We start from the raw sequence: 13,184 nt of genomic DNA on the forward strand, positions 1-13,184 counted from the left end.
TAAATTAGAGTTACGATCTTAGCCCAACAGTCATCGACGAGTCTAGCAAGAAGCATAACGAGATAACCGCACAAAATGCAGCAATCAATTAGACCTCTATCTCGATCACCAAATATTGGAAAATTAAACATAATCTTGAAACTTGAAAAATCTTTGTAATCCAAATCAGTATGATTTCCTAAGTCAGTTGAGAAAGCTACTGATGATCTGTGTCAAAATGATACCAACCGGATTCAGTCCGATTTTTTACAATCACATTTCACTTACATCCCATTGCTAGCTTTGTAATCATTTCTCTTTACAATCAAACCAAAATTAAAATACTTCATAAAGCTACGACCAGGGCACCCTTAAAACGATCATACAAGGAAGGCTCCAACATTCTTCAGTTCGGCATAGTTTGTAATCTTATATGCTTGTACTTTTGTTCAGTGTTGAATCGTCTTGAACTTTCTGTCAACCCTTTCGATAAAAGAAGTTTCAATCCTTCAACTCCCTCTTGCAAAGCGGTATCAATCTTGTTCAACAACATAAAAGAAAAAAAATGTAATCACTTTAAATGCTAGAGTTCGAATATGAGCTATATAAGTTCAGTTCTAAACTTTAAACAATACCATACTCCTGAAAGCAGCATCTTTAAGAAACCGGACGGGAAATTAAAGAATAGGAATTCAAACTTAAAACATGTTAAAATATGTTACAATACAACGTTAGAAGCAACACTAGAACAAACCTAGGCTAATGTAAATCCATTTGTTAGAAGCCTTATGTGCATATGTGAACAGTTTCTCCCCTTTCTACATGTCAAGAAAGAATGCATACTTGCAAATTAACGAGGTGCAATGTCATTAAGCTAATACTTTTTTCCTTCATCAGTTTTAGAAATACATTTTCTCAATGAATGAGGAAAATAACACTTGAATATCAAGAAGTATTGTGTTTTCAAGGATGCAAACTGCACTTTAGGTGCTAGGGCCGTTGTATAGCTGAGGAATGTGGTGCAAGAAAAATGCTAGAAGCCTTATGTGCATATGTGAACAGTTTCTCCCCTTTCTACATGTCAAGAAAGAATGCATACTTGCAAATTAACGAGATGCAATGTCATTAAGCTAATACTTTTTTCCTTCATCAGTTTTAGAAGTACATTTTCTCAATGAATGAGGAAAAGAACACTTGAATAACAAGAAGTATTGTGTTTTCAAGGATGCAAACTGCACTTTAGGTGCTAGGGCCGTTGTATAGCTGAGGAATGTGGTGCAAGAAAAATGCTCAGACACATGACGACAATAACCTTTAGAAGATGAATAATACATATACAGGACAAAGAAAATTGCATGTATCATGTCTAATAAGCTAAAACATAATATTCAAGTTGATAAACATTGAAGAGTTTATTCCAAAACCCTTTCTGTGCTTTTTCAACTCGCAAGAAAAATATGCCATGCACCTGACAAAAAATGCCTCGCCTGAATGGGTGCAAGGCACTTCTTTTGATATGTGAGGTGCCTAAGTGCTCCTTGACACCACTGGTATGTATTGGAGATGTCTTTCAACTAAATATACTTGATTCTTGTTTAAATTATAATAAAATACTTTCCCTTTAAATTGATGCTCAAAGTTCATCACATACATAGAATTTTCTCTTATTAGATTTTTGTCCTGGTGTTCATGATTCTTGGAGTGAACCTATGTTTTTAGAGCTTTTTTTCCCTTCTGCCAAAGTCGGGGATCTGATCAAGAAAGATTTTTGGTTATAGTTGCTCATAAAGTGTTCTATACTTGACAGCACGAAAGAAAAAAAAAAGCTTTTGTTATAACCTTTCAAACTTAACCAAGAATTATAAATCCCTCCAACATTTATAGCATTTGATTGAAGTCTATATAACACACGTCAATTTCAATAAACTAGCAATATACTACTAGAATAGCCATCAGGCATGATATAAAGGGGGAAGGGGGGTAAGAAAAGAAAAATGAATATAGGCAGTTTTATATGATTTTGCTATTTTCTCTCTCTCTCTCTCTCTCTCTCTATATATATATATATATACTGGGATTGAAATGGGCCCCATGCCCACAACATTGAATCAGAGGCCTAAATGCCCTACCACTTATTGTTGAGGACAACTAAATTATATTAAGAACCACCTTTCTAGGGCCAAAAATGGCCATAACGTGCCATCTTAGGCTCAATGTACTTGTAACTTGATTAAATAAAGAGAAGGCTGGTCTAAAAGACTCAATTTTGTATGAGCTGCCAAATAAGGCATCAGCAAGGGATATCTGGGTAATTACTTCATAGTCTCCGGTTGTGGTGAGCTCGCTGGGAACAAGGAATAATAGAAGAAAGATATACACGAACAAAGGGAAAACCGAAAAAAAATGTTTGCTTATATAATTATACTAGTTCATTGTCTGCAGCTAGGACATTTAATTTTATTCATAATTTTTTTGACTTAATATTTTTCCAGCTATACAAAATTTTCAGGGAAATATTCTCTATCCTTAACCCCCATGGCTTAATTGTACTAAATTTAGACTGTTGATTATGTTTTTGGTAATTTTTTTTTATGCAAATCAGGCATTATATCAAAACCTTTTGAAAACAATATCTTAATAGAAAATGAAAGTTACGAACAAACATGAACAAATGATATGTTAAATCTTACTCGTTCTCGAGCTGATGCATTAAATTTTTGCAGTAAAAATGCCTTAGGATCCATCTGACCAGGCGGCTTACCAATACCTAACAAAAAACCATATGATTAAGTTACTCAACGAAGAAATGAAGCATCTAGAAATACAATAAAATAATATTGGACTTCAAGCCCACCAATTCGTAGCCGTGCAAACTCTTTGTTTCCCCGAAAATGATAGATTACACTCTTCAGCCTATTAAAATAAGCAAAAATGAAAAATTATGGAAAATAATTTAAAATAGAGCAAGCTTCAAAAATGTAATAAAAAAACACAAGAGTAACCCACATCTTTGGAAGTCATAAACCAATATAGTCGCTAACACACTAGGAATTCTAGTTCTCTTTTTCTTTACTCAAACAATACAGTTTTTCAAAATGTTTCAATGTTCACTAGAACAATGTTCCAGTATCCAAGAACATTGTGTTCATATGATGGATTATAATATTTCTATTTCCTTGGAATATAAAACACTGGCTGTTATGGCTAATACACCTTTTGATGCAAAAAAAGCATGGATACCTCGCAGTGAATAAACTTATTAAAAACCTAGAATGTTTAGATTCACCAGCGAACTCGAAAAATGATCATTGCATTGAATGTTAGAAACAAATCCTCAAGAGTCATGCTTATGGAGATTTTAGCAAGTAGCAAAATAAAAAAAAATGCACGCAAAGGGCAACAGCAGTGGAGATAAATACCCAAGACAGGAACATATGTTCGAATCACATTCCAAACGATGAGATTATTTCACTCAAAAAGTAAATATTCTTTTTGCACCACACTTACACATAGATAACACTGATGGAAAAGACGGTAGTTTTGCACCACACTCAAAACTAATTACCTCAAAAAGGAGAACTACTTTAACAAACAACCTTCAAGGATCTTTATTATTATTTTCTTAACTTCACATTCCATCTAATGCTATATAATGCAAGCCAACTTCTTTCCCCACTTTTGTTCCTTTCTTTTAACCATTTGTGTTGGGAAGCAAACGTTTTACAAAATTAGTAGAGGCTGAAACTTCGTTCATGCAGTAGCAAAGCATTTTGTAAAGTGATAAGAAGAAAACTCAAGAAATTCAATGCAACTTCATATAAAAGTTCTCTTCAGGCAAAGTACATAATATTCTCCATCCATACCCATTATGGCTTCCATGACCTCCTTTGTCTTTAAGACGAAGCACTCCACATGGTAAGTCCGTGTCATCATGAAACTACAACAGAAAACATTATACAAGAGCAACTATAAGATGTTATCACTAATTTCTTTTCATGATAAACAAAGCCGAAAAGAACAATCAAAATCTTGGAGAGATATGTCAGGCAATGGAAAAATTACCACAATCACTCGATTGAGCGGTAGCTTATAATAAGCTGCAAGGGCTCCAGTCTACAATTAAATAAAAAAAAATGTTATAGCAAGTGTGATGTCCATTGATGGAACTTCAGACATGTATTTCAATTTAAAGTTTTTAAGCACAAAATAATGACACTTATCCTCAAAAAAGTGATACAAAACAGACATCCTCACCACACAGATTTAAAAGAAAAAGAAGACATTTCAGTTCTTCTAACATTGCTGCACCGGGATATATATATATAAACAATTAAGCCCTTAAATTACATCCATTAAATGCTTAAACCATAAGTGTTGCATCACTTATAGAAAGAGTTGAATGTTTCTTGTTAGCCTTTTCCATCTTAACTTCTAGAGTATTGTTAATGATTAACATCAGTAATTTTATGGCCCACATATAGCATTGTAGGGACCATAGTTACATAAATCGCTCATTTGGCCACGATCTACGTACTGAACGTTGCGATCCAAAATGCGGTACGAACGTGTTCGGATCGTTTCAAAATCGCGATTCGGTACATCATAGTTTTGCAGTAGGGATAAGAGGAGATGCAATCAGAAAAATAAAGGGATTGGGGGTTTGAGAGAAAAAATCAGAGGAATAAGAGGGAGAGGGGAAACCGTTTCAAAACAGCTCCTCGTCGGGGCTGATGATCGATGATCGAAGCCTTTTGGGTTTCCTTCTCAGGTGATGGAAGAGAAGAGGGTTCGAAGTTGCTCGGGTCTGGGGCTGTGAAGACTTTCGACCATGCGGTTGTGAGGAGTAGAGGATGAAGAAGAGAAGAGGTTCAAAACGGCACAGGGGGAAGGGATTAGGTTTAGCATAAATTATGATTTATTTTTAGGTTAAATTTTAAAGGCTTTAGATAGTTTGGTTAAAAACTGTCGTTTAATTGGGGTCTAGGGTGGTCCATTTTTGTTCGCGTGGGTTTATTCCTAAAGGAGCCATGCTCGTTTTTGATTCAATTTATTTTAGTCCTTAAATCGGATTTATGCATATTAGATTTTGAGTTTTGAATTATTTTGTTCCTAAATGAGCCATGCATAATTGATCTCTATCTAAGAAACTGGTACATCGTACCAATTTATATGGTACATCGTACCGGAGTGATCCGAAAGAAGTCTACCCCCCTCGTATCGAATTTTAGGGACCTAGTGAATTGCGATCCCATTCCACGTTCCCGTACCGAGCGTACTGCGATCCATGTGACTATGGTAGGGACTCTCGCTCATTCAACAACATAATGGAATACCTCCCATGCCTCCAAATGATATTTTACTAGTTGAATCATTTTTAGTTTCAACAAGCTCAATGATTAAAGAAGAGGCACAGATCCAGTGGCATAGTGTTGCACCAGACGTGAGGACCACACCTCAATAAGATAGCCGCCCTTAAGAGGAAGAGGAAGAAGAAAAAGGAGATATTGATGAAAGACAGCAAATATCCAAATGATTTTTTTTTAATGCAAAGTTGAAAGCTAAATATGCCAAATGAATCAAACAACAACCAGTCAACCAGCAAGCCCTCCTCTCTATACTAAATCAAGATTGTTACCATCAAACAATGTAAGCAATTGAAGCCATCAATCAAAGTAAAGGTAAGAACATTGTTCAGTGGGTTATCCCCAATTCCGACCATGTTTTATAAGTTATAAACTATTGCCATAGGATGAATGCATTTTTCTGTTGTTTCTACATATATATCAATTATGCAACAAGTAGAATCAAATAAACAGTACCAATAAGTTCATTCAAGGTTAAACGGTTCTGTATTGTGATATCAAGAGATGGATAATTGCATGAATTAAAAAGCTTTAAACATGCAAAATAAGAAATAAAATTTCAAGATCACTCACAGATTCACCACTCAAGTTCATGTATGTTTGAGGCTTAGCAAGAAGAAGAGGTGCATCATCCACAAAACCTGAAATAATGTCACCAGAGAGAAATGAGATTTCACATTCATTAAACTACATAAAAAATTAAAACTATTTTATTTTCTTTGAAAAATGAAGAAGATGACAGGCCTTGCCCAAAGATAGCCTTGCAGTTAAGGGTATTCATTTCTATCCCTTGAGCTTCAGCAAATGCATCGATCATTTCAAAACCCACCTGTTTCAAGTGAACCAAGAAGTTAAATGTAATTAAAAGTGCTAAAAGAGAATCATGAGATACCTGGTTAAGTAAATGTGTACATTGTGTCTAGTTCCTTTATATTTATCGCCCGGGTTGCCTAAACCCACAAACAACCAAGGCCGTGGGGCAAAGCTACAAAAGCAACGCCTAGTAATCATCCTCTGTTTGGTTCATATGAAATGGAAATTACTCAGCCAAAAAAGACAAACTGCAGCTTGGTTAGATGCAGAAGAAAAATATAAATAGAGAGGAAAACTAACGAAATTCAACCCAATCCTTAAACTGCCAATTGCTTAAAATAAAAGCAACATTGGAGAATGGTTTACCTAGGAAAGCAAAGCAGCAATTTCTTGAAAGCAACCAAGGAAACCTGAGATAGAAAGAGAGAAATCATTATAACAACAGTTTGTCTTCTTTACCCAAAGGTTAATCACTCAAATCGCACGTGATCAAACATGATTAGCATTCTTCTTTACTGCAAAAACGAAGTGGCTAGACTAAATTATTTCTAGATTCTAATTGTTGTTCTCTCATTTTATCGAAAAGCAATCGGCATGTATAAAAGCTTCTAAATTTTGAAGTATATTTGCTTCTCCAATCGTACCCAACTAAATCCATGGTAAGAGTGACCCATTTCAAGCAAAGACAGAGTCAAAAGAGTATCCATGGATTTTTTACATGTAATACCTCAAGGCAAACAGCAGCCGAAAGCAACCAGCAAACGTGAACTGCTGAAAGCAACCAGCAAACGTGAACTGCTGAAAGCAATCAGCTAGCAACCGGTGGAAGTAGGCGGCAACAACCAGCAGAGAATAATGGACATTTACTAATAAATCTCCCGAATAAACGAAGGAATTGTAATTCCCCAAAGAAGAAAAATGGTGAAATAATGATTCTTTACGTTCATTTGTTTTAAGGGTCACTGAACTTTACTTTCTTTGTAATTTTACTCTGTATTTTTAATTTTTTACTAAATTATTTAATTATTTTTACTTGATCACTCCGCCGTTAACTATTTAACAGTATTACGACACAACATAAGAATCAAAACGACATCGTTTTGAAAAACTCAAATCAACACCAAAACGACGTTGTTTCAAATCCTCTATAAAATTCTTTTTTCTTCTTTATTTCTTTTGCTTTTCCCTTTTCCTCCCTATTCTCTCTAATTTACAAATAATCCGAATGACTATTGTCGCTGGTCACCACATCATTTCATTTCGACTACCGTCATTGATGGTGACCGTTAAATCTTAAATTTTTCATATAGACTACTTTTCACCTCCTGAACATGAATCCAACATCATTTTTCACCAAAAGATAACTCAAAGTCAATGGATTTAAGCAAATTCTTCGGCTTTCTTTATTTTCAAACGTCTTCCTTTACCACTAAATCAACGCAAAATCAAGATATGGCGGTGTTCACTTTCGTCTATCTCTCTTTCTTTTGTTCTTCATTTTTTTTCTTTTTCTTTTTACTATTGTTAATAGCTATGATATTGTGTGTTTGGTTCAATATTTGGGTTAGTGTTTGATTTACAATGAGGGATTGAAATGATTTTTGGGTGTGTTATGGGTTTGGTGGTAGTGCATTGGAGGTGGTTGAGAGAGAGAAAGTGAAATGGTGGGTGGTAATTTTACAGTGATGATGGTTGTAGGTCGAGAGATTCTTCTTTTACATTGTTTATGGTTTAAACAAAAAAGGTTTATTTTGGATCAAAAGGCGACGGAATGGCTGGAGAAAACGGGCGACAAAGGGTGGCTGGTGGAATAAAAAATTTAATGAGAATACATTACAAATTATATAAATAAAAAATAATAAAAATCCACATGGAAATTCAAAAAGTAATAAAAAGATGATATGTCATCACAATGTTAGAGAGAAAACAAGTGAGCAAATTAAAAAAATTGAAAGTTCAATGAGTAAATTCAGAGAGAATAAAATTCAATGAATAAAATAGGAGAGAGTAAAGTTCAGCGAGGAACAGTATAATTTACTTTTGTTTTAATTTGAAATTTTTTTGGGCTCACAAATCATATAATGGATTTAATAAAATAATGGGCTCTCTGATCAATCAGCAGCAAAGAAATTGAAATTGGAGAACCCCATATATCATCTGGGCTGGTAATTAATGGGTTAAAACTTCGACGAGTTTTAACGGTTTTGGTTTTAAATTCTATAAGATTTGTACTCTTTAATATTAGAGTTAACTACATGATTGATCATTTATGTTGGTATTTTATCTATTTTTTCTCATTGATTTAAAAAACATAATATATGATCACCTTCGTTTTATTTAATTAAGATGTGGTCACCACGGGTTAACTACAATTAACAGTTAACAAATTAGGTGACATGAGAGTTAAATATGTAAATAACAAGGACCAACTGCATAATTGTACCAAATTATTTAACTGCCACGTCACCTAAACTATTAATTGTTAACGGCAGTTAACTCGTGGTGACTACATCTTAATTAAAAACGAAAGTAACCATATATTATGTTTTTTTCAAACCAGTGAAAAAAACAGACAAAATATAAATATAAATTATCAAACATGCAGTTAACTCTTAATACTATTTTTTTTGATAAATAGCGAGACCTTGTTAAAAAACCCCTTCATAACCACTGTTGTACAAAAATACATCAGCGAACATTGGAAGGAGGAAAAAAGTGCCTCAAATGTCATTCCAGAAAAGAGTACATTATATACGACAGCCGACTATTACAAACAACACCTCGGATCACGGAGTCAATCATGCCTTCATTACCTTAATTCCGAAGAAGTTAAACCCAGAGTGTTTGGAAGATTATAGACCAATCAGTCTTGTTGGAAGTCTTTACAAAATTCTCTCTAAAGTATTGTCCAAGAGACTCATTTCTTGCATTGATGATATTGTAAGTTCTTCTCAGTTTGCTTTCATCCCGGGTAGACAGTTGTTGGATTGTGTCTTTATTGCTAATGAAGGTATTGATTATTGGAAGAAAAAAGGGCTAAAGGGGGTTGCTTTCAAAGTCAACTTTCACAGAGCCTATGACACAGTTGAATGGCCAATCCTTTTAAGAATAATGAGGGAGATAGGATTTGGCGAGAGATGGTGTTCGTGGATCTTGTATTGTTTATCTTCGGCGTCTATTTCTGTCCTTCTGAATGGTACCCCCACAAAGGAGATCTAGATGTCCAAAGGGTTAAGACAAGGATGTAGTCTATTGCTGTTCAATTTAGTTGGTGAGTTACATCATTTGATGTTGGCTAAAGTTGTGGATTTGGGCCTTTTCTATGGTTTCTCTATTGGTGGGTAAGAAAATCCTTGTCAGTTATCTCATCTTCAGTTTGCAGACGATTTAATCATCTTCTGTCGTACTTCCCTCGGACAGATTAGAAATGTAAAAAGAGTCTTGAGAATTTTCAGCTTGATGATTGGGCTTAATTTGAATCTATCGAAAAGTGATTTGTATGGGATTAGTATGGAAGAAGACGTTCTGAAAGATTGGGCCACATCCATTGGGTGCTCTGTTGGTTCTTTCCCTACGAAATATTTAGGGTTACCACTTGGAGCAAAGAAGAACTCAGATATTCTATGGGATTCGGTTATCCAAAGGTTCAACAAAAAATTGACAGGTTGGAAAGCTAATACACTATCCTTGGCTGGCAAATTGGTGCTACTGAAGTCAGTATTGTCTCCTCTTCCGATTTTTTCCTATCTGTTTTTAAACTGCCAAGCAAAGTTAGTCAAAAGCTGAATTCGTTGATGGCTAGATTCTTGTGGGGTAATGGGTTAGAGAAAAATCGAATAAATTGGGTGAATTGGCAAACGATTTGTCGTCCGATTGAATATGGAGGATTGGGGGTTTTGGATTTGAATCTAACTAATCGTGCTTTGTTGGGGAAATGGATATGGAAGTTTGCAAATGAGAAAGACTCCTTGTGGAAAAATTTGATTTGCAACAAACACAATGTAGACAGCCTGTCTATGTCAGTTAGTAGGGTGTATTCTCCCCAAGACACTTGGAAAGAATTGTCAGCAGCTTCTTAAAGAATGATTCGGCCGGAGAAAGTTTGAGATCTCATTCAAGGCTCCAAGTGGGGAATGGTAAGTCAATATCCTTTTGAAATGATGTTTGGGTAGATCATACCCCTTTGAAAATTCAATTTCCTAGAATTTTTGCATTGTCTTCAAATAAATCGGGTAAGGTGGTTGATTTTGGAAGTTATGATTCTAATGGTTGGTCTTGGAATATTCGAACTAGAAGAAATTTGTGTGATTGGGAATTGGAACAATGGTTGGAATTAATGATTAAATTGAACAACATATAGTTGTCCGAGGCAGTGGATGATTTTCTATCTTGGCCTGGGAAGGGGGATAGGTTGTTTTTAGTGAAATCCTGTAGAAAGACTCTAGTTAAGGATCATGTGGAGAACCTTATTTGGAAAAATTGTGTATGGTTGGGGTTGGTTCCTCCTAGAGTTGAAACTTTTCTTTGGCAAGTAACTCACCAAAAACTGGCAGTAAAATCAGATTGAAGAAAAGGGGGGTTCCCTTATCTGATGGTGATCTTTGTCTGCTTTGTAAACAGTATGAAGAGTTTGCCCAGCATCTGTTTATTTTCTATTCAGTGGCTTATGAGATTTGGAATAAGTTTTTCAGGTTTTGGGACATCTGTACAGCTTTGCCTAGTGATCTTCCATCCCTTATTAGTTCTTGGCCTGATTTGATGGCAAATTCCACGATTTGGAAATTTATCCCAGGAGTGGTTCTTTGGTCTATTTGGAAACATAGGAATTCTATTGTTTTCGAGAACCAGGTTCTGGATAGGTCTTCTTTCTTCTTCATTGTAAGATTTAGATTAGCTAAGTGGTTTCTAGCCAAGTTTCATCAAGTTTCGATCTTGGTTGTCTCGTTAATGGCTGATCCCTCTCTAGCAGACGGTCTTAACTGCACAAAGGTTCAGAGTAGGGTTGTACAGAAATGGCTTCCTCCTCCTGCGGATTTCTACAAGTTCAATGTAGATGGTGCTGTTAGAAAAGATGGGATGGCTAGTGGCATTGGGGGTGTTCTTAAAGATTCAAATGGTTCCACTCTAGTGTCGTTTTCAGAATATGTTGGATCTGGCCCACCTTCATTGGCAGAATTGAAGGCAATTAGGAAAGCAACTGAAATTTTCTTTTTCTCGGTTTGGTCTACTGAAGGGAGATTGATTCTGGAAAGTGATTGCAAATCAGCTGTGGAATGGATCCAGACGCCTTCTTCTGCCCCTGTGTATTTTAGTAATCTAATTAAGGAGATTGAGTAATCCAATTCACAGACCTTTTAACAAACCTTAAAATGACACTGCTCAATAACTACATTGACTATATCCTTAACTAGTTGTGAAAAAACTGAAGGACACAATTCTGGGTTCTTAATCCAATTAACTGTATTCGCTGAATCGGACTCAACAATTAGCCTGCCCTTTCCACACCACTTTGAATCCTCAAACAAAGCTAAATAAGCTTACATGGCCTTCAATTAAGCTAAAACAGGGAACCTAAACCAGCTGAAGCTGAAAAAAGAGCGCAAGACCTTGTCGTCTTCATTTCGTAGTATTTCCCCAATATCGCTGCTTTCCCAATCTCTTTGAACTATCTCATCCACATTAACTTTAATGAAACCCGTGGGAGGGGGACACCACAAGACCGGTGATGGATAAGTTTTCATGGACGGTTAATCGAGTCGGCCAGCTTCGGATCACCAATAAGGTAATCAAAGAGAACTGGACAATTAGGATATTTCGCCGAAAACCACGCCGCCACTCTATATCTCGATAAAAAGAACAAATGATTAAAATCACAGTTCCCCCCCTCGAAAAACAACTGATTCTGACACTTCCAAACTGACTATAAAACGGCTCCCGGAATAAAATTCCAGATTATAGACTTTGGAGCAAGACTTTCCCAAGACGATAAAAAGACGTTGGGATGCTCTGGAAGGACCGTAGATAAATTCCACAATCTTAACAAACACACCCAAAGACCCCATGCAATCGAGCACGAAAAGAAAAGATGAGATACCGTCTCTTGATGCACACCATATAACGGGCATAGAGTATTCTCTATCCCACTAACACCACGCTTTAAAAGTTTTGATTTGACCGCCACTTTTTGATGCACGACCTGACACATAAACGCCTCCACTCTTGGGGTAACAAAACCTATCCAAACCAATTTCGACCATATCGGATCTTCAGTAGACCCTTCTGTCAGTAACCTAACACATGATTTAACCGAATAAACGCCTTCCCCATTCCCCGTCCAAACACATTGATCATTCGCATTAACCCGAATACTAGCATTACCTAGTAACGATAGTAGTTCCATTGACTGCTCTACTTCCTAGTCCAATAAATTTCTTCGAAATTGTATGTCCAACACCAAACCCCATTATTATAAAGACCAAACTCTAATATTTTCCCTTATTAACGGATAGAGAGAACAATCTCGGAAATTTCAGTCTAAGCGAATCATTGCAAATCCACCTATTAGACCAAAACAAAAAATCATTCCCCTTTCCAACTCTTAACTGAATATGATTCCTGAAACATTGACCAAAAGCACCTTCCGCCCAACAATTATTAACCACTCCTCTCCAAATCCAAGGTGACTTATAGGAGACCCCATTGTCCATTAAACTTAGTATGTTATCCAAATTATATTTACCACAAACCACTTTCTTCCACCAAGACTCCTTTTTATCATGAATTTAGATTTTATTTATTTATTTATACTTCACATAAATTCAAAAATATGAAATTACCAAACAACTTGCAACAATAGAAACCTAATCTATATTTAATAAGTCACGAAATGACACCATTAATGGTGAAGTCAGTGGTGTTGTGGACAGATTCTTCAAGCCATAATAATTTGAGCAAACTACTAGGTTCTGGTTGAGTCATCAAAGCTATTATAATTTATAACCCTACAAATAAACTAAAGTGTCCATGCAT

At 35.7% G+C, this 13,184-nt stretch overlaps 1 protein-coding gene across 1 annotated transcript; it reads right to left on the reverse strand.

The window, feature by feature from the left end:
- Nucleotides 1–322: 322 nt before the first annotated feature.
- LOC120144461 (peptidyl-tRNA hydrolase, mitochondrial) lies at nucleotides 323–6,571 on the reverse strand. Its single transcript, XM_039158500.1, has 9 exons — nucleotides 6,522–6,571; nucleotides 6,255–6,356; nucleotides 6,087–6,171; nucleotides 5,916–5,983; nucleotides 4,042–4,092; nucleotides 3,843–3,916; nucleotides 2,834–2,892; nucleotides 2,670–2,746; nucleotides 323–517 (listed from the first exon to the last, which is right to left on the reverse strand). Exons 2-9 carry the CDS (start codon nucleotides 6,351–6,353, stop codon nucleotides 386–388), a joined length of 645 nt encoding a protein of 214 aa, XP_039014431.1. The 5' UTR covers nucleotides 6,354–6,356; nucleotides 6,522–6,571; the 3' UTR covers nucleotides 323–385.
- Nucleotides 6,572–13,184: the final 6,613 nt, after the last annotated feature.

The sequence above is a fragment of the Hibiscus syriacus genome, unplaced genomic scaffold (genome assembly GCF_006381635.1).
Source record: "Hibiscus syriacus cultivar Baekdansim isolate YM2019G1 unplaced genomic scaffold, ASM638163v2 tig00110890_pilon, whole genome shotgun sequence".
NCBI classification, from domain to species: Eukaryota; Viridiplantae; Streptophyta; class Magnoliopsida; order Malvales; family Malvaceae; genus Hibiscus; species Hibiscus syriacus.

Bases quoted from the DNA above. Each gene is read 5' to 3' on its own strand.
- LOC120144461 (XM_039158500.1), bottom strand. From the start codon at position 6,353: ATGATTACTAGGCGTTGCTTTTGTAGCTTTGCCCCACGGCCTTGGTTG. The intron at 5,984-6,086 runs GCCTGTCATCTT...ACATTATTTCAG, and splicing joins CAAGGCTATCTTTGGGCAAG to GTTTTGTGGATGATGCACCT. The intron at 4,093-5,915 runs GTGAGTGATCTT...ATTTAATTGTAG, and splicing joins TGAACTTGAGTGGTGAATCT to ACTGGAGCCCTTGCAGCTTA.